This window comes from Brachionichthys hirsutus, unplaced genomic scaffold (genome assembly GCF_040956055.1).
Source record: "Brachionichthys hirsutus isolate HB-005 unplaced genomic scaffold, CSIRO-AGI_Bhir_v1 contig_406, whole genome shotgun sequence".
NCBI classification, from domain to species: Eukaryota; Metazoa; Chordata; class Actinopteri; order Lophiiformes; family Brachionichthyidae; genus Brachionichthys; species Brachionichthys hirsutus.
Genome location: NW_027180902.1, coordinates 3,566 through 25,000, shown reverse-complemented (window position 1 = coordinate 25,000; position 21,435 = coordinate 3,566). Strand labels below are relative to the sequence as shown.

Here is a 21,435-nt window from a genome sequence, read left to right as displayed (position 1 = left end):
TGTGACTTTTTGGATGCCAGTCAGTCCCGTGACCCTCTTTTTGATTGAACTTTGTAAGTAAAGACTATTTTTGTCTTGTCCCTGCCTGTGTCTCCACACTTTGAAGTCCACCCGTTGGTCTGAGTCCTGACAGGATCAAGTGACTAAATCCACCCCGTATTCTCGAACATCAGTTTTTTCACACAACAAATGTTATGGATCTAAAATTTAGGTTTATGCTTTCGTGGTGAAATTTTCTAAATAGGGTGTTTCCCATTAATATGAATGTAACTTCAAAAGATAAAGGACCCTTTGGAGGGAATGCTTGGATGGACTGATGAACAGGCCAAACTGTGAGAATTGGGCTGTTTTGCTCCTGTGTAGGCGGGTCGTGGTCTTTTTATATTTGCATTCTAATCATCGCCTGCTCCTTTTAAACCCAACCCTAATGCTTTGCATCCCAAATAGCAGCTATTTACAGATATAGCTTCAGTTGCTTATTTAGCATTCATTACATAAAATGAACAACATAATGATGAGGAGTTCCCGAGGACACAATATGTTTGATGAATGCTAAGCCACCTTCTGACAGCAAGCTTGCTGTGGTGTCGACATCTAAAATAGTCAGTTGGGGGGACATTTAAAGAACTGGGAGTAGGAGGGAGGGACTGGTGGGGGCTATGTTGAGATGTGAAACTCAGTCTAAATTTTCACGAGTCCCCAGAAGTGCAGCACAAAGCTGAGTTTGAAGGTTGTTCCAGATGAGCCGCCATTGTCTTTATTGGTGGGACCTTTCTGGACGCTTCATAATGATATTTTTGTCTTTTGTAGTCAGACTGGGTGAATTTCCGAAGGCTGGATTCAACACAGCCAGGCTGGGAGACTAAAATACAGTGCTGACAAAGTGACTTGTAATACTCTATGTCCATGATATTTCACCCGCCCAAAGCTAAACTCATCACCCCTGCTCAGGAGTACTTGCAGCAGGATAGTTTGGCATGCAGATTGCTTGTCACAGCTGGGGGAGGGAAAATGTAGGAGTTCCATTCGTGATGAAGAGGATAATTTATATGTAATAATTGCATTTCGTTTTTTTCTTTCTTTTTCTAACTAAAATATTGATTTGTATGTTTTCAAAAGAAATAAAAAAATATTGTGATCATTCGGAAAATGTGTTTCAGTCTAGCTTGCTTATTGCTTAGTTGTGTGTCGTCACACAGCAGGTTTACACATTAGACTATGGATCAGAGGTCTACAAACAGCATCATGTCACGGTTCTGTGTTCTCACAGAACCGATCCCCTGACAGCAAACGAAACAAACTGGCTGCTGACATGAGGCTGTTGTTGCTAGGGTGAGTCAGGCCTATATTTAACCCTCTTGACCTGGCGTTCCATTATCAAGTATAAGAAGCAGATCCTGTGTTGAGTGTGACATTTTTATTTTTAGATTTAAGATTATTTTATCCCTAAATTCACATGAAACACACACAGAGTATATTTTTGTTCTCCACCTCTTCCCCCATCGATCCTTCTTCTTTTTTCTTTATAATTGTTGTGTGGTGGAAAGCGATCCCCACGGGGGCTGAGATTCTAGAGAGAGATGTAGGAGATGTTGACGGGGCATGTTTTTGTCTGTATGCAGATAGAACACTGTCAAATATCCCAAGGGCGGCAGTATTCAGAGGGGAGCAGTATCTGTTGGTGTGTTTGTGTATTGTGTAGAGAGACATTTATATTTAGAGTTGCATCAGAAAGGGTGTGCACATGAATCACACACAGGTGAGTCATGCATGCCAGGCAGAAGGACTGAACTGGTCTGTCTCCAGTCAAGGATTATTTCCTTTGGAAACCCACTTTTAGTTTTTCAAGAAACATTTTTCAGAATACAGGTGGAATCCAACAATGCCTTCAGATGATTTTTTTTCTCTCCTTAATTTGTTTTTCATATATATCTCCTTGTTGAACAGATCACGAATAATGTTCATCCATTCATTTACTCACACTTACTGACAATCTGAGCTTGAACAATTGATCTAAATTACATGTTTTTTGAGGTGCGAGGAAGATGGAGAACCCCAGAGAAAACCCACGCAGAAATGGGGAAACATTTTACTGTGAGGCAACAGCGCTATCCACTGCTGCCCCACCGATCAATAGATATATTCAATTCAATGTTCAAAATGTAAGGGTCAAAATGCAACCCATGTTTCTACACTATTCTGGTGATTTTGGGTCCTTATCAACCCAAAACAGCTAAATAAACCATCCAGTCAATCCTTCGTACTTTGGTAGGTCTGTAATCACCTCCTGAAACACGTCTGGAAGAAATCTCGCCCACTGTGATGTCACACCGGGCAAATGTGCGCAAGATGTGCGTGCACATGCGTGCGTGTGCGTGCACATGCGTGCGTCCCTGTGTCTGCGCTCTCTTCAGTTTTAGTGTGGCAAACGAGACTGCTTTAGATAAGCGGTTTGAAGAGGGATGGATGGAGGATTCAAAGCATTTTTATTCCATCCTGAGTTTATTCGCCAATCACAAGTGTGTGTGTGTGTGTGTGTATGTGTGTGTGTGGAGACACACTTTTCCCTGTCTCCTGCGTGAGTCGAAGACGAAGAGCAGAGTGGATAAAGTTTATTAAAGTTTAGCAAAAATTGGCAAAAATGTTTTATTGTGTGCTAAAAACATTGCCTCACGGTTACCATGGTTGCGCTCCCAGTCACAGCGGAGATGATTGAGAGAGAGACCCGAAAAAAGACGTTACTCTCTCACAGGTGGGCTGGACAGCTAATGAAAGGTCCCACCTCGCTCTATTTTCAACGCCGGGATGAACTCACCATCGACTCTGGAATGAGGATCATCATACCCACTAAGCTCAGGTGGGGGGGCGGGGGGGTGAAGACGAAGGCACTCACCACGAACTACATCTGGTGGCCAGGAATTGACCAACAGATAGAGCGGCTCGCCATGCGCTGCTCTGGCTGCCAGCATGTCCAGAACAAGCCAACAGTAGCGCCTCTACATGTATGGGAATGGACCACATCGCCGTGGCAACGGATTCACATTGATTTTTCCGGGCCATTCATGGGAAAAACATTCCTGGTAGTGGTGGACGCATGTTCAAAGTGGCCCGAAGTGTTCACCATGAAAGCCACAACAACAGCCCAAGCAATCGGCGTGTTGAGAAATCTTTTTTCTAGAACTGGCATCCCCGAACAACGAATAATAATAATAATAATAATAATAATAATAATAATAATAATAATAACACATTTTATTTATATAGCGCTTTCCTGGACACTCGCTTTACATAGCGTACAATCAGAGACAGGCCGGGATCCTTGGCCGACACTGGAAGAAGTGGCTCCAGACGCTATCTGGCGACGCCACCTGGACCAGCTGCAGAGGTCAGAGGTCAGAGGTCCACGCTGCAGAAGGAACGGTGGATCCTGCTGCTTCATTTGATATTTTATTTTTCTCTTCTCTCTTCTCTTGTGTTTGCGTGACCTGCAGCTCCCTCCTCCCTCCTCATCTGTATTCTTCTCCTCTTTTGTCAGGTAATGAGGAGCGATGACGTCACAAACACGTTTAATGAAGCATTATGTCATTAAAAGCTCGTTTTTGTTCCCCTGCAGCCGAACTACGTTGTTATATAAAGTATATAAAGTATTGTCACGTCAGGTTTTGTGGGATAAAAACATTCTTACGCGTTAAAAACCCCTAAAAACAAAGCGATTCGGCGGCTTTGCGTTCCCATTGGTTCAGCGCGGATCACGTGACCAGGAAGTGTCGCCCAGACTTTTGGGTAACGTCTCACTTTCCTAAAATAACTCTCTTTCTCAGCGATACTGTGACGTTTTCTTCACTGCGCTGTGTTTTATGTTATTCGTTATTCACGCGACCCGGATCCGGTCCCGGTTCGTGACTCGGTTCTGCGGACCGTCAGTGAGAAGGACGGGGCGGCGGAAGACCCCCCCGCCTCGGACCCTATTCCGGTTATCGCTTCTCGGCCTTTTGGCTAAGATCAAGTGTAGTATCTGTTCTTATCAGTTTGATGTCTGGTACGTCCCCTACCCGGGGACCATATATTAAATTGATTTTTGGAGCAGGGAGGTGGAATAGGGGCTTGCTCCGTCCACTCCACGCATCGACCTGGTATTGCAGTACCTCCAGGACCGGTGCACCCCCCCAATAATGTAAAGGAACAAACAAAAAGCTGGTAAAGACTGGAGCTCTTCGTCACTTCCGGGTTTCAGAAGAACCCAACGCTGTTGTGTTTGTCGCAGATTATTTTAACCAAATAAACCTTCATTTCTCTCAGTGTGGAAATTCTTTATAACACAAATGCGCAGTGCGCGTAGGGGGCGTGGTCTCAATAGCCATGCAGGAAGCATCTGTTTTTTTTAGTCAAGATGATGCTAAAATGTACTTTCCCCAACTATATTTAGGTTCCCTATGTGGAGCAAACCTTCAATTTGGAAAATTCCCAGTTTATTCCCCGTTAATCCATTAAATTCCCATTAATTCCATTCCTCCCGTCGCTGATCAAACTTTAATCTCTGGCTCCACCGAATGGCAAGAAATGCCATTCAGGTGTTAAGGTCGCGCATGCAGTCCGTCCTCCGGAACACCAGGCGGCGCTAATGTCTCATTTAAATGACGTGACGTTTATTCATTGACAAAAACAAAGTGCGTCGAGCTGTTTCAGTCCGAAGACTCGTTACCCACCAGGTAAAAAGAATTACAGCTGGAAGAGTTAATTTTCTGATTTTTAATTCATGTGATCAACAATGATTGTCAATCCCGAGATGTGTCGAAAAGTTGCAAAAGAACTTTAACCGTCACTTTGGAATAGTCCTCAGAAAGAAGTTCATGGAGGAAATGTGACGTAACAAAGACATGAAAGGGTTCAATAATTATAATAAGATAAAACACAACGTGCTATTATTGGATTATCAGCGTTTCCCTTTTTGTGTTTTGGCCTCTGCGTGGGATTTCATGTCCTTCCTCGTATAACTTTAAGAAAATATCAATCACCCAAAAAGAAAAACACACTCAATAATTTCATTTCATAAAATGAGTTTAGCTATGTTTTTAAAAATGTAAAACCGTGTTCATAAATGTTGTCCTAAAGCATGGTTTTAAAAAAAGTTTTTTTTTTCATTTTTCTAAAATGAGTGCGGAGATGGACTTGCAGCTTCCACCTCACGAAGGAGACGAGTTCTCAGTGGTGGACATGCACGCAGGAGGACACCCTTTACGGATAGTCCTCAGTGGCTACCCAGCAGTCGAGGGGGACGGCGTGCCGTCCAAACGCCGTTACGCCCGGGACCACCTGGACCACCTCAGGAAGACGCTGCTGTTCGAGCCCCGGGGACACTACGGTGAAGAGCGAGCTGCCCGAGGCCGACAGGGGGCGCTGTTCATGCACAACGAGGGCTACAGCACCACGTGTGGACACGCCGTCATCGCCCTGGGACGCTTTGCCGTGGACTACGGACTGGTGGAGCGTCCCCCCGGTCTCCAGAGACCCAAGTGAACATCCACTGCCCCTGCTGGCTGGTGAAGGCGTTTGTCGAGTACTCTGACGGTAAAACGGGGGCGGTGAGGTTTCACAGCGTGCCAGCCTTTGTCTTCGCTACGGGTAGGATGCATGAAACTGATCCCTAGAGGGGTCCGCGTGTCCTGCGGGACTCATGAAGGGACCTGTCCTTCTAGATGTGACGGTGGCGGTGGAGGGATTCGGCCACGTGACGGTGGACATCAGCTACGGAGGAGCCTTCTACGCCTCCGTCGGCGCCCAGAGGTTCGGCCTCGACGTGTCCAAGTCCAGGACGCGAGATCTGGTGGACGCGGCCACGGCCGTGACCGACGCCGTCAAGTCTCAGGTGGAGCAATAGACTACAGTACCCATGATTCAGAGCGAGTGGGAGAGCCCAAAGAGGAACATTTCTGCTCCTCGTGAGAGAAAAACAAATACGTACGAGAAACGGGTTGATCTTACACTCAGTCTCTCTAAGAGCCGTTTGACCTCCAGGTGAAGTTCCGCCACCCCACCAGTGAGGATCTGGCCTTCTGTTATGGGACCATCCTCACCGATGGCAGAGATGATTTCTCCTCCGATGCCACCGCCAATGTTTGCGTGTTTGCAGACGCTCGGGTACCTCGGGTGGGGAGGCCGCCTCATACCGGACACACACGGAGCGATTCGATATCGAGAGGTTTTAAACCGATATAAACCTGGTCGCAGGTGGACCGGAGCCCCACGGGTTCTGGTGTGACGGCGCGAGTGGCTCTTCAGTATCACAAAGGGCTCGTCCAGCTGGACCAGGCCAGGACCTTTCAGAGTGGAACCACTGGATCCCGGTTCACAGGGCGAGCCGTCAAGGTACCAGAGCTGGAGCCGGTTATGTGATCGCCCAGAATGGATTAAAGTTTGAGGCACATCTGGATTCTGATGCTCAATCAAGATCACTTTGTTTTTTTTATCTGACTTTTTGCCCAATATATCATTAATAAAAATACCCAGGTGTGTACAACTCAAGCCATCACAGAAAATGTCTGTTTTTATTGATGTAGGAAATGCATCTTGAACACTAAACGTTTCCCTTCTGACCAGCATGAAGTATGAACATCTCTTTGAGAATGAATCCCTCAGTTTGCCTGCTCAGGTGGAATCGGTTCAGAATGACATTAATGACTGGACGCCCTCTAAATACCTTTATGACGTTGATGGCTGTTGCAACAAAGAACCGCCTGCTTGGTTGATGCCTTCGTTTCTGTTCAGGAGACAACGTGTGGCGGCTACGAGGCCGTCGTGGTGGAAGTTGCTGGCAGAGCCTTTTATACCGGAGCTTCACGCTTCGTCCAGGAGACGGATGACGAGCTGAAACTCGGCTTTCTGCTCAACTAAACCGGCGTTGCACGTTGTGTTTGCACACGAGCGCTCCAACAAGGGGTGTGGATCCATAATTGTGTAAGGAAAATACAGTATTCAAATATTCCATTGGCTTTGGTTGTTTTGTTTTTCAAAATAATATTTTTTATTTTGAATTAAAAGCTCTAGTGTATAGAATTTCCTGGTAATTGACAGTTACAGGCAATTAAACAACCTCCACCTCACCCTCATCTAAGGGGGCCACCGAAACACCTGATAATCCCTGAGTAGATAATCTAAATGAAATAAATAAATCATATCAATTGCATTGACCGACCACTAGATGGAGCTACACCCTACTCACAGTAAGAAGGTGCTGGCTTTGTGTGGGGGGGGGCTCTCTAGATTCCTCCAACAACATGCAACTTGGGTGAACTGGTCACACCAAATTCTCTGCAGGTGTGTGAGCGTGTCGTTTCTTTCGTGTGGCTCCGATGAGCTGGCGCCTTGTCCGGGGTGTACCCCCAACCCTCTTCTGTTCAAATGGGAGAACATAAAAAAGAATAGAATCCAAAGTGCAAGATGTTGCAAACGACACAGGAAGCCGCATCACTGTTCTTCCTCTTTATTATTAACAGTTCAGTATAATGGAAGGAAATATTTAAATGATATAAAGTCCAATAACGGAGGCCGACACTGGATGGATCCACGCTGGATCCACATCCTTCAAAACGGCCCTAAAAATACACCTTTCAGGGGGACAGAAACGGAGATAGTCATCACGACTCTCTCCGGATCAACCCCCCCTTTTTTTGTCCACCTACGTTGCACATATTAATTGCCTTAGTAATTTATTGTAATTTATATAATCTATTGTCATTCATTGTCATTTTGCATCAGTGGTGTAATTTATTTTAGATTTATTGTTAGTTTGCATCGGCGGTGTAAAATCATTTTATTTTTATTTTTCTAATGTTACGTTGCATCAACTGAGTTATTGAATGTTGGTTTTATTTGTATTTGTATTGTTAAATTTGTATTGTTAATTGTGGATGATTTATGTACGAAGGACTTTCAACGGAAACAAGACCGCAAGGGCTTTTTAGAAATGCTCCTCTTAGACAGGATGTTTGACTTTATTTGTACTGTAATACATGCTACTGTGTGACTGTACTTGTACTGTAATACATGCTACTGTGTGACTGTACTTGTACTCTAACATTGTATCTAATAATTATATTCATTCATTCATTCACGCTGCTCATGGAGCAAACCTAAATCAAGTTGGACAGTGGGCGGTGACGATGACCCCCAACCCCTTTAGATGTTGCGTTTTGTGACGGGTCGCTCTCTAGCATCTGTAGTCTGGTTGTCGATACGCTTTCGGTTGCGTTTCGTCTTGGATAAGTCCTCGTCAAAGACCTCCCCCGACCGCAGCGCCGACACCAAGTCGCCAAATTCAATCGTGTCGGAGGCGACCACCAGCAGCTGTACATTTTAGATTAGCATAAAAATAGGAAACAGCCTTTAGCGCTGGCCGAAGGTAACAAAATCTGAAGAGCTGCTTCTTGGCTGCACTCACATCTCCAGACTGACGGATTTGATGTTGAAATAATACACGAGAGCAGTATCAATCTGTAATTCTGATCATCTGCCAGAAAGAAACGGATATGCTTATCAAAAATATTCATAGTATTAAAGAACATTCTAAGTAAAAGAGACCAGTTCAATTTACTAGCTAAACTTTTCACTTGAAAGATTAAAGTCCACCTGTTGCATGTTGCATGTTGCTTTAACTCTGCATTCAGTTCTCAATGGATGAATCTAAAAGATCAGACGCTGATCCTGCTGGACCACCAGAGGCCCAAGAGCCCGTCAGAACTCGAGATTTACAGATGCAATGAGAGAATTCATTCTCAATTTACTTACCGGGTTAAATAAAGGTTAAATGTTTTTTTTGTTTTTAATGAGAGCTGGAAGATGAAACATAAAAAAAAACAGAGCCCGGTGTTTACGAGGTCGCAGAAAGACGCGACTCGAAGCGTTGACATCGTCGATGCCAGCCTGGTTGGAAGCAGGTAAGGGGAGGAGCCACTGCGAGGATCTGTAAACAACGCAAATGTAAACATTAAATTAAAACACACAAGTACTGCAGGTTCGAGCGCCGGTACGTTTTTACACTTTTGTGACATAAGATCTAATATATTTATTGAAAAACGGCCTTTATGTGTTGCATCTGGAACAGTTAGAAAATAAGTGTTGCGTTTTTCGCCATAATAAAGCGCCTTTGGTTAGAATCTGTGATTTGGACCCGACCATGAAAAGTCAAAGTGAATCAGAGTTGATTTGTATTTTTACCTGATTTTTTAATCCATAAATGGTTTTAATGTTAACATTTAATGTGTTTTTTTCTGGACTCATTCTGGTTCAGATCCAGAAGACATTTATTATGATAGTTCATATCGGACTCCTTTGAGACTGATTTTTGCTGAGTGAATTTAATGCATATTATACAGTATATATATATATATTTAAATCTTCCATTATAAGTAAATGGGAAAATTCAGATTATTATAAAAAAAAATATTTAATAATTGAATTTTTTTTAAATCTGGATCGCTCTCGAAATGTAATGGAATCCAAGTTAGACCAAGACCCATTTTCAGATTTTTTATCAAGATTCATCCAACAGTTTTTCCGTAATCCTGCTAACAATGACGTAAAATAACTAAAAACAACCTCCTTGCTGGACGTATCAAATGAATGCTGCGGCTCCAAGCTTTGACCAGACCTCTATTGATGATAAACAACTTGGTGTTGGAATTAGAGCTGGGGGGGGGGCATCGAATAGACTCGCTATATCGCGGGTTGTTCCACGTGAGATGTATGAAAGACACATCGAGACCAGCGAGGACAAATTATTAACGTAAATGTTTTACCGCATCGGTCCCTTCGAAATGCGGCCCTCTGCTGTTGATTTTAAAGTATTACAAACGTCATCATTGATTGATTGATAGTCTTGACATCGATTTCTGATTATTTATTTTAAATCGTTGTCTGGTGGACAATTTAATCATATTAAACTATAAAATATGTCACGTGTAAACTGTTTTCTTTCTTTTTTTAAAGTTATTGTAAATACTTCTATCAGAGTGATAAACTATAGTTAATTATCTTATTCCAAACTTTTAAATGCCAAATTCAACCAATCAGCACCTCGCACATCATTTGGAGCGTTGGATCAAAGCCCATCGTCCTGACAACGGCGAGTATAGCGATCGAAGCCACAGTGAAGTCTGCGCGTCTTTCTCATCACGAGTAGCTTCGTTGCGGCTTTTTTTTAACAATTCAACCTCGAGACAACTTTAATAAGAAGATGGCGGCCACGGCAAGTCACACCGAACGTAAGTAACTCTCCTTTTGCCCAGCAGGGGGCGGAGAAGGGTCGAGCTGGATATTTGTTTGCTGAAGCTGTTGGGATCGATACCAACACTTCCGGTCTTTGCATTAAATGAACCCAAATATATTTGATGCAAAGACTGGAAGTCTTGTTAAGAAGATAAATATGTGTTTATGCTAATATCTGCTGTTTGCAATGCATCAATGTCAAATAAGGATTTAAATGGTGACGACTTTGGGGACAACAGTTGGACTGTTGGACAAATGAAATCCTGGACACGTCCTCGCTGAAAGTAAAACCTTCATGTCAATTCAGGATGTTATCTCCTCTGCCATAGTTTAAAAAATATATGCTCTTAATCATCATTTTCTTTTGGGTGGGGGCTCAACCTTTATTTAGAGTTATTGAAAATACTTCTGACAGAGTGATGAACTAGTTAATAAGAGCGTAACGGAAGCTACGACGCACGCAGGAAGAAACCCAGACGTGACGACGTTATTATTAAATACAATGTTTATATTATCACAGGAAGGGACGTAACGTCAGGCAGCTTATAAGGAACTTTAATATTATTTGTTTTTTGTTCCTTTCATTCAAATCAGTGGCGTTTGGGGGGGCGGGGGGGGCAGCTTCGTTGAATCCATCGAGTTTCAGTAATAATTGATCATTAATGCAGAATAAAAGCAGGAAGATTCAGTAACTTTCCTTTTGCCCAGTAGGGGGCGCCCTTATATCATCGTCAAAATTATACCCGGAACTCAATCCGGGAATTAGACGAGCCCGTTGTCAGCGCTCAGGACGCTGATTGGCTGAGCGTTGGTTAAACAGCGACGATGCCCCGCCCCCTGCGGACGGAGAGAGAGGAGAAGCAGAAAATGTTCCATCGTCTCACGGAAGAGTTTCAGTCTTTGCTGCTGCGATGATTATTTTATCTTGATAATCTAAATGATCTGTTAAAGTCTGCTTTGTGAAATAATGACACAGATTCCAGAATCATCTGTGTTTCATGCTGGGGGGGGGGTTACAACAACTTGGTTGTGTTTCCCTCCCTCGCTGAGTAAATTCTCTCCATCTTCTCTCATCACCCGAAGCGACTGAGATCCAGGAAGGTCAGCTCCTCCGAAGCGTCTCCTCCTGCTACCTGGTGCAGGAGTTCATCGGGGAAGGGACTTTTGGGAAGGTCAACATCTGTGCCAACCTGAGAACGCAGGAGAAAGTGGCCGTGAAGTTCCTGAACAAGAAGAAAGGGAAACTCCACCTGGAGAAGGAGGTGCAGTTCTTCAGTGTGTGTGTGTGTGTGTGTGTGTGCGTGTGCGTGTGTGTGTGTGTGTGTGTGCGTGTGCAGAGCCGGCCCTAGCCATTTTGGTGCCCTAGGCGAGATTATGATTTTGCCCCCCCCTCATAACGGCAAACATTATATATATAAAACATTAATAACAACAGCCACATGACGAACCTTAAAAGTTTAATTCATCTTCATAACAACTAGCACACGCTATACAATACAAATAATAATTAAATAATAATAAAATAAAAATAAATAAACAGAAATAAAACAGGGTTACTGTTCAGATTAAGAGGAAATTAAAAGTCCTGACAGCTTCCACACAAACAATGCAAAACAGATACAGAGCAAATAATTTAGCATGATAGCTTACATTTAAAATGTTACACGTCTGGACTTCCTTGCAGCAAAGGCATCGATGGTATCACCAAATGATACCTGTCTGAAAGCTCATGATTTATGCTTATTAGAGCAAGTCCATTGAGACGCTCTTGTGACATCGTGGATCTCAGGTCAGTTTTTATAAGCTTTAGTTTGGAGAAGCTCCTCTCTGCAGCAGCAACTGTCACGGTCTAGCTGAGGTGCGCACTGATAAATCCCCCCCCCCCCCCCCGTCTCCTTGGAAGGTCAAGGCATTGTGTTTCAGGTCATACCAAGAATGACAAACAACGAGGGGGGGGGGGGGGGTTGTTTTTAATTTTTTCTGTATTTGTTTGTTTTTTATTTTCTAGGCAGAGCATGAGGAAAGGGCGCCCGTTGGGGCAATAAATTATAACTATTATTAGTTTATTTTATTAGTATTTTATTTTTTCGAGACTTGGAGTGGCGCCCCCTCCAGCTGGTGGCGCCCTAGGCAACCGCCTAGTTCGCCTATGCCTAGAGCCGGCTCTGTGCGTGTGTGTGTGTGTGTGTGTGTGTGTGCGTGTGTGTGCGTGTGTGTGTGTGTGCGTGTGTGTGTGCGTGTGTGCGTGTGTGTGTGTGTGTGTGTGTGTGTGCGCTCCTCCAGAACATGAACCAAGTCTCCCGTCTTTACCCCCCAGTTCCACATGTTGGAGCTCCTGAGGGCCTTGAACCCAGACCGGTCAAACATCTCCAAGGTCATCGAGCAGTTTGAGCACGGGGGCAACGTTTGTCAAGTGTTCGAGCTGCTCGACATTAATCTGCTGGACCTGATGGAACGTCGGGACTGGCAGCCGCTGTCCCTGGATGAGCTCCGGTCAATCGGCCGTCAGGTGTGTGCTGCAATATGACATCAATCACCCTGTTGCTAAGCAGCAGCAGGACACGTGAAACGGTCCCGTCTCTGTCCCTGCAGCTGTGTGTGGCGTTGGACTCCCTGAAGACGCTTGGCGTCGTCCACACGGACATCAAGCCGGACAACATCATGCTGGTGGACCGTCTGGAGCAGCCGCTGAGGGTCAAGCTGATTGACTTTGGACAAGCCGTGGAAGTGTCTGAAATCCGGCCGGGGATGATGCTGCAGCCGTGTGGATACAGGTGACCTGTGGGGGGGGGGGGGGGGGGGTTGGTCCTCGCACGCAGCCAATAGTTTTCTCACCTTTGACCTTCGTCCTCCCACCTCAGAGCTCCAGAAGTGTCCCTCGGCCTGCCCTTCGACGAAGCCATTGACGTGTGGAGCGTGGGATGCGTCCTGGCGTCCCTCTACCTCGTAGAGAACGTCTTTTCCATCGACGGCAACGTGCAGATGGTAAAGCGGACCGCAGCGCACGGCCGAGCCGAGCCGGTCTCCACGCCGGAGACTGACGGGACTCTGTTTGTCGTTTGCAGATGAAGGACATTGTGTCTCTGCTGGGCCAGCCAGAGGACAAGCTGCTCTTCGCTGGGGTGTACACCAAAGCGTATTTTAAAAGGGCGCCCCTTTCCGCCAGGCCGAGGTGGAGGCTCAAGGTACGGCGAGCCGCGTTCCAGTGCGTCTGAATGCATCCATTGTGCTCGACATCCTTTGACGCGATCCTCACGTCTTGTCCCCGCAGACCTCACAGGACAGCTCCGCTGACGTCCCCGTGCGAGGCGGGACACCCGGCGACTGGCGCGGCCCGTCTCTGGACAGCCTGCTGGATGTGAGCGCTCTTTGTTGCAGAACCGGTACCTGCTGATGATCCGTCTCTGAGAGGATCAACTGACCTGAATCCGTTTCCCCATCCAGGTCTATCCGAGAGGCGACCTGGTCCAGTTCTGGGACCGGCGGGCTTTTGTTGACCTGCTCAAATGCCTGCTGCGCCTGGACGCCGCTGAAAGGATGTCCGCCCGTGAGGCCCTGCTGCACCCGTTCATCTCCATGTCCCACCTGACGGAGGACAGTGACTGCAGTGGACAACCGGAGCAAGACGCTGCCGCTGCAGACGCTCCTCCGGCCACGGACAATGTTGCTGCTGATGGAGGTACGAGCTCTGACGCTCCGGAAGATCCAGAAGCTCCGGAAGTTCCAGACGTTCCAGAAGTTCCGGAAGTTCCAGAATCTCCAGAAGTTCCAGAAGTTCCAGAAGTTCCGGAAGTTCCAGAATCTCCAGAAGTTCCAGAAGCTCCTCTGACCTCAAACGTCTCAGACGACGCTGCAGAAGCTCCGGTCAAGGAAGCGTCTGATGAGGTTCTGCTGGAGGAGCCAGATGGGACTGAACAAGAAGGAGCTTCCAAACGAGACCTAGAAGCTCCTCCGGACTCCACCAGGAGCTTCCAGAAACGAGTCAGAGAGGCGTTGGGGAGGCTTTTCCGGCGCTGTTTTTGTTGCTTCCGACCAACGACTGTGGAGGACTGAAGTTTTTATTTTTGTACTTTAATCAAATGACGATCAGATACTTTTCAAATCTTTCTCAGGCCCAAAACGCTTTCTAGTCCCCGTCGTGCCTCCAACGCCGATCCGCATCGCAGAACTTTAGGACAGGAGACGTGGACGGTAGGGGGGGGGGGCTCTTTGATCTGTGTTGCTGTCGTCCTGCTTTGTCTCCTTCCTCGATGCGTTCGGCTGGTCCCGTTGCCCGTGCAGGTCGTTAGCCGTCTGGCTCTGGATCCCGTTCGCTGGGAGTGACTCGTTCTTTTCCTCGTGTTTGGCCTCCCCCTGAAATTGCCCCCCCGTGCGGCTCCAGTTTCTGCTCGCGTGTTGAATGTCTCTCCTTCCAGAACGCTCAGATCTGCGTCAATCTGAAATGTAACCGCCGTTGGGCCGATCACAGTCTCAACAGTCCGTTGGTCGCTCTCGCTGCTCGTGTCTGCGACCGCCCCGAGGAAATATGGCGCCCCCCCACCTCCTCTCCCTGCTGGTGCACCTTCTCGGGATCTCGGGATATCCTGACGGCGGTTTACGAGACGCCTCTTTGTCCCGCCTCCATCCGGTCTCTGATGTCCTCCTCGCTGCGTGTCCCGAAGTCACAATGTTCCGATAGTTCAGAGGGCTCTGCTAAACCTTTTGGTTTCCTCGCCGGGCCGCTGCGCTCTCCGGTGGGAACGTGCACGCTCGTGGCTAACGTTCCTTTTCGGGTAGAAGTATTCGTCGTAGTTTTCTAACACAACCTCAGATTTCTTTAGCTCCGCCTCCTTCCGCAACAGTGAATGCTTTAAAAATGTTCCCGTAAATCGGGGGACTGACTTGGACCTCACCGTCCTCCGTATTCAGTCTTGTCGCCGCCCCAAAATGCTGGAAACGCTGCTTCCAATCTCGCCGTTCAGTCGGCCGGTCGAACGGGAAATCCTCCGGGGGGGTTCGACTTCACCGTTTCCTTGAAGCCGCACGTCCGTCAGCAGCTTCTGACGCCGTGTAAAGCAACCGGATGTCCACACAGTGCTTTGGCTGAGCTAACGTGAAAGGGTTAAACTGGCAGCCGCTGTCCCTGGATGAGCTCCGGTCAACCGGCCGTCAGGTGTGTGCTGCAATATGACATCAATCACCCTGTTGCTAAGCAGCAGCAGGACACGTGAAACGGTCCCGTCTCTGTCCCTGCAGCTGTGTGTGGCGTTGGACTCCCTGAAGACGCTTGGCGTCGTCCACACGGACATCAAGCCGGACAACATCATGCTGGTGGACCGTCTGGAGCAGCCGCTGAGGGTCAAGCTGATTGACTTTGGACAAGCCGTGGAAGTGTCTGAAATCCGGCCGGGGATGATGCTGCAGCCGTGTGGATACAGGTGACCTGTGGGGGGGGGGGGGGGGGTTGGTCCTCGCACGCAGCCAATAGTTTTCTCACCTTTGACCTTCGTCCTCCCACCTCAGAGCTCCAGAAGTGTCCCTCGGCCTGCCCTTTGACGAAGCCATTGACGTGTGGAGCGTGGGATGCGTCCTGGCGTCCCTCTACCTCGTAGAGAACGTCTTTTCCATCGACGGCAACGTGCAGATGGTAAAGCGGACCGCAGCGCACGGCCGAGCCGAGCCGGTCTCCACGCCGGAGACTGACGGGACTCTGTTTGTCGTTTGCAGATGAAGGACATTGTGTCTCTGCTGGGCCAGCCAGAGGACAAGCTGCTCTTCTCCGGGGTGTACACCAAAGCGTATTTTAAAAGGGCGCCCCTTTCTGCCAGGCCGAGGTGGAGGCTCAAGGTACGTACTGAACAGAAAGTACTGTAACGACTGCTTCAAGGATGTTTTGCTCTATCTGTTGTCGTTAGCCTCTTTATTCTAATGAGGTTTCTCTTTTATTTGAGGACTGGTTTGTTTTCTTTGATGGGGGGTTGTGGAAGCAGCACTGTAAAGACCCGCTGAGACCCGCTGAGAGACTGACGTACCCCGGTGAGCGTATTGCGTCACTTCCTGTCCGCTTGTTACACCAATTGTTTGTTCTCTCTGCCACTTTTTCTGCTCTTTTCCCACATAACTTTCATCACTACCTGTCCTATTTATTGTTAGCGGATTAACGCCGCCAATTTTCACAACTCTTTGGGGAGTTTCTCCTTTGGTTTGATAAGCTAACTATCGAATAGCTTTTAGCACCGCTAGCTAGCTAGCGATGGCTTCTCCCTCTGCCTCTCCGCTGTCCTGCTCAGTGTGTCAAATGTTTAGCTTCTCCTCTGCTTCCTTTACTGACAGCGAAACGTGTAAGAGGTGTAGTCTATTTGCTATGTTGGAGACGAGGCTAAATGATTTAGAGACCCGGTTCCGCACCATAGAAGCGAATCCAGTAGCTTCGATAGCTAGCCAGCCCTCCCTTAGTGGTGCGGACCGAGCCGCTAACCGTCTCCCAGCTGCACCAAGGCGGCTGGGTGACTGTTCGGAGGAAGCATAGTCCGAAGCCCGCTATGGTTCACCACCGCCCCGTTCACGTTTCTAATAGATTTTCCCCGCTCAGCAACACACCTGCTGAGGACAGTACTCTGGTGATTGGTGACTCCATTCTCAGAAACGTGAAGCTAGCGACTCCAGCGGCCATAGTGAGGTGTATCCCGGGGGCCAGAGCGGGCGACATTGAATCAAATTTGAAGTTGCGTCAAAGCTTTTAGAGAAAGCAGTTTCCAGTCAGCTGTGTGAATTCTTACAAGACAATAAGTTATTTGAGGTTTTTCAGTCGGGTTTCAGAGCTCATCATAGCACAGAGACAGCATTAGTTAAAGTCACCAATGACCTTTTAATAGCGTCTGATAATGGACTTGTCTCCGTGCTTATTTTATTAGATCTTAGTGCAGCCTTTGACACAATAGATCATCAGATTCTGTTACAGAGGCTGGAACAATCTGTTGGTGTTAGAGGATCTGCATTGAACTGGTTTAGATCATATTTATCTGATAGATTTCAGTTTGTACGTGTTCATGATGAATCTTCTACGTACACTGAAGTTAAATATGGAGTTCCACAGGGTTCAGTGCTTGGACCTATTCTGTTCACGCTGTATATGCTACCCTTAGGTAACATTATTAAGAAACATAGCATAAATTTCCACTGCTATGCGGACGATACTCAATTGTACCTGTCCGTTCAGCCAGACAAGGTCGATCAGTTGGTTAGACTTCAGACGTGCCTTAAGGACATTAACTCCTGGATGACCGAGAACTTCCTGTTATTAAATCTAAATAAAACTGAGGTTCTGGTTCTTGGGCCAAAGCATCTCAGAAATGTCTGTTCTAGTGTTGTAGTTGAACTAGATGGCGTCTCAGTGTCCACCAGCACCACTGCCAAGAATCTGGGTGTAATCTTTGATCAGGACCTGTCATTTCAGTCCCAGATAAAGCATATTTCAAGGACTGCGTTCTTTCACCTTCGGAATATTTCAAAAGTCAGGCACCTACTAACCCGAAAAGATGCAGAAAAAATAGTCCATGCTTTTGTGACTTCCAGACTGGACTACTGCAACTCCTTACTGTCCGGCTGCCCAAAAAAGTCTATTAAACATCTCCAGCTAATCCAGAATGCAGCAGCTCGTGTTTTGACGGGAACCAGACTGAGAGAACACATTTCCCCTGTTCTGGCGTCTCTGTATTGGCTTCCTGTTAGGGAACGGATTGAATATAAAATCCTTCTACTTACTTTTAAAGCCCTCACTGGCCAGGCCCCTCCTTACCTTACAGAGATGATTATCCCGTATTGCCCCACTAGGACCCTGCGGTCCCAAAACGCTGGCCTGCTCGTGGTTCCAAAAATTTCCAAGAGCAGACAGGGGGGCGGAGCTTTCAGTTATCAAGCTCCTTTATTGTGGAATCGGCTCCCCGTTTTGGTTCGTGAGACAGACACCATCTCTATGTTCAAGAGTAGATTAAAGACTTTCCTTTTTAACAAAGCTTATAACTAATCGATGCAGTAATCAGTATAATCAATCTGCTGTCATTAGGCAGCATTGGTGGCTTAACATCATGACACACTGAGCTCCTCCCCCTTTATCTGATTATTTATGTTATAAATAGATGTGAGTAATATGTCTCTATTCCCCGTAGTCTTGTTCGCTCTCTTCCGCTGTTTGTCCCTCTTTCTCTTTCAGGTCCTTCTGTCCGTGGTGCTGCAGAACCTGGACCTGTGTCCCTCAACACTGAAGTCCACGTCGCTAGCATTAGCATTTTGTTTTTGTCTGCTCCTGCTCTGTCTCGCTATCACTTCCCCATCCATCTCCTTGACTCGTCTCCGACCTGCCATTCTCTCTCTCTCTCTCTCTCTCTCTCCCTCTCTCTCTCTCTCTCTCAACCCAGCCGGCCAGACAGATGGCCGTCCACCATGAGCCTAGGTTCTGTCCAAGGTTTCTGCCCGTTAAAGGGAAGTTTTTCCTTGCCTCCGTTGCTCTTGTGGGTCAAGTTGGGTTCTGTGTTTCCCTGCAGGTCTTTCCCTGCTAATCCTGTAAAGTGCCTTGAGATGACTTTATGTTGTGATCTGGCGCTATATAAATAAAAAAAACTGAATAAAGTACGAACGCTGTTAGTTTTTTTTACCACTTTGTATTTGGGTTTAATTTACGATGGAAAGAAGAAATGATTGTTTTATCAATGAATAATGATTTGATCATCTGTATTTTGTTCATTCATCCAGTGAATTATCTAAATAACTATCCACAGGATCCACAGCTGTCTTGATGAGACGTCATCAGATGCTTCCACCTGGAACAAGAGAACACAGAAGTGTCAGAATCATGAAAGCAATAAAACAAACGCAAATGATTCAGGGTTGTTAATTAGGTCTTTTTGGTGCCCGTAATTGCAGAATAGGATTCTGAACAATTAAAACTCGTTGTAAACAACGCAAATGTAAACATTAAATTAAAACACACAAGTACTGCAGGTTCGAGCGCCGGTACGTTTTTACACTTTTGTGACGTCGGTCGAAAAACATAAGATCTAATATATTTATTGAAAAATAGCTTTTATGTGTTGCATCTGGAGCAGTTAGAAAATAAGTGTCGCGTTTTTCGCCATAATAAAGCGCCTTTGGTTAGAATCTGTGATTTGGACCCGACCATGAAAAGTCAAAGTGAATCAGAGTTGATTTGTAATTTTACCTGATTTTTTAATCCATAAATGGTTTTAATGTTAAGATTTAATGTGTTTTTTTCTGGACTCATTCTGGTTCAGATCCAGAAGACATTTATTATGACAGTTCATATCGGACTCCTTTGAGACTGTGATTTTATTTATATGATATATTATATATTAAACTATAAAATATGGGTCTTTCTTATCACCAGTTGCTGCTCTTTTTAATAATTAATTTAACTTCAACTTCAACCTCAATTTACTGTCCAACATGAAACAGATTATACCGTTTGTTTTCCTATAAATAGTAAATAAAGTTACAATCCATGAAACGTTCAGCACCGCTGCATTATAGGAGCCGACGGCAGTCTAACAGTCGCTATACTGAATGATACTGAGAGGTGTCCCTTGTGATAGCTGCTAATGCCTTCACGGAACCTCAAACGGTGACATATAGAGACACCATCGAGAAGATAACACACACACACACACACAGTGTTGTGTAAGAACAGGCAGTGAGGAAGAAGAGGCAAAGGAAGATAGTGAATATCATACTTTGACACTATTGTAGTGAAGAACTTGGATGAGAGACCGGCGTATATTTTATGAGAAAAAGACAGGAAGAGATGGAGACAAGAGTGAATCTTTGGAAGTCGGACAAATTCAGGATATATTCAGAATATTTCAAGGTAGTTACGATCACTAGGACACTTCAAGGAGATCACACACTCATGCACAGTGTGTGAGTGTGCGTGTGTGTGCTTTGAAGGTGGACTCCAAGCATTGCCAAGATCAAAGCCATAAAGGCAGCTGTGACATTCCTTTCATCTCTACCTATAAGTGCTGACCCAGTATGAGGTGCAGACGTTTCCTGACAGTGGAAGCTTCTGACAGAGAGATGACTGAAATCAGCTGCCAAATGTCCCCTCTGATGGACAGGGTCAACGTTGAGATTAAAGAGGAGCTGCTGTTGTTCTTCCTCGGGTTGAGACACAAGAAGACGATGCAAGCCACTGAGAAACGTCTTCGACGTGAGCTGCGCGACGACTCTGTGATTCTCTCCCAGAGTAAACTTGTGGGGAGCTACAGCATCCAACTGGACAAGAAGCTGCTGGCGGGTTTCCTTGACAAGCTTCAGGCAAAAAAAGATTGCCACCCATGGAGCACGGAGAATGAGCTCCAGAAAAAAGAGATTCAGCACCTCAAAGCCGAGCTGGCTGAAGCGAAACAGGCCAGCCAAACAGATCAAGTCCAGTTTCTGGAGGCTCAGGTCACGGCCCTCTGTGAGGTGCCGCAGAATGCTTCATCGTCCGACTGCGATTGCCTCCGGAAACAGCTGGCGACGGATTCATATATTGAGATGCTGGAGGAGTATCTGCATTACGACAGGGAAGCCTTTCACAGTCTGCACATGGATTCCTGGAAGAGGGACAATGAGTGGGTTGCAGTTCTGGAAGGAATGAAGGCTGAACATGAAGCCCAACGTCAGGCATCCAGCGCAGAGATTGATGCGTTAAAAGCTGATCTGAAGGCATCGCATCATCTGTGGCAGCAACTCCAGCAGGAGAAGAACTCCCTGATACAAGAGTTGGAGACATCCAGAAGTCAGCAAGTGGAGGAGATTGGGGCAATCTCTCTGGAAATGAACACTGCTAAGAATGCTCTGAAGGAGCTGCAACGTCGTTGGGAGGAGAAGGAGCAGAAGTCGTCTCTTCTCCAAGAGACAAACGTTCAGCCGAGGGAGGAGCAGGACCTGCAGGAGAAAGAGGCGTCCTCCACACCCCAGCTTAACCTCAAGGAGAGATCATCATCCTGCAATGAAGCTGATCTGCAGGAGAACAAGGAGAACTGTGTGACCGAGCAGGGGCCTCATTTAGAAAATGAAGAGGAGCTGGAGCACACAGACAAAACCGACATGGAAGATCTTCAGAGCCCCGTCCCAGAACAGAAGCCACAGAAAAAAAAGAAGTGGTACAGAAGATTGCTGGCCAGACTGAAATAA

At 46.4% G+C, this 21,435-nt stretch overlaps 2 protein-coding genes and 1 non-coding gene across 3 annotated transcripts; all 3 read left to right on the top strand.

Moving 5' to 3' along the window:
• The first annotated feature begins 3,976 nt into the window (after window positions 1-3,976).
• On the top strand, window positions 3,977-4,167 carry LOC137916884 (U2 spliceosomal RNA). Its single transcript, XR_011106542.1, has one exon. It is a non-coding gene; the product is annotated as a U2 spliceosomal RNA (small nuclear RNA).
• A 996-nt stretch (window positions 4,168-5,163) lies between these two features.
• Window positions 5,164-6,891, top strand: LOC137916881 (trans-L-3-hydroxyproline dehydratase-like). Its single transcript, XM_068759843.1, is given in 6 exon segments — window positions 5,164-5,490; window positions 5,493-5,622; window positions 5,697-5,866; window positions 6,016-6,138; window positions 6,229-6,366; window positions 6,766-6,891. Coding segments are annotated over 6 exon segments (1,014 nt in total).
• Window positions 6,892-20,331: 13,440 nt separating this feature from the next.
• On the top strand, window positions 20,332-21,435 carry LOC137916882 (sarcolemmal membrane-associated protein-like). Its single transcript, XM_068759845.1, has one exon. It carries the CDS (start codon window positions 20,332-20,334, stop codon window positions 21,433-21,435), a length of 1,104 nt encoding a protein of 367 aa, XP_068615946.1.

Bases quoted from the DNA above. Each gene is read 5' to 3' on its own strand.
- LOC137916882 (XM_068759845.1), top strand. From the start codon at position 20,332: ATGACTGAAATCAGCTGCCAAATGTCCCCTCTGATGGACAGGGTCAAC.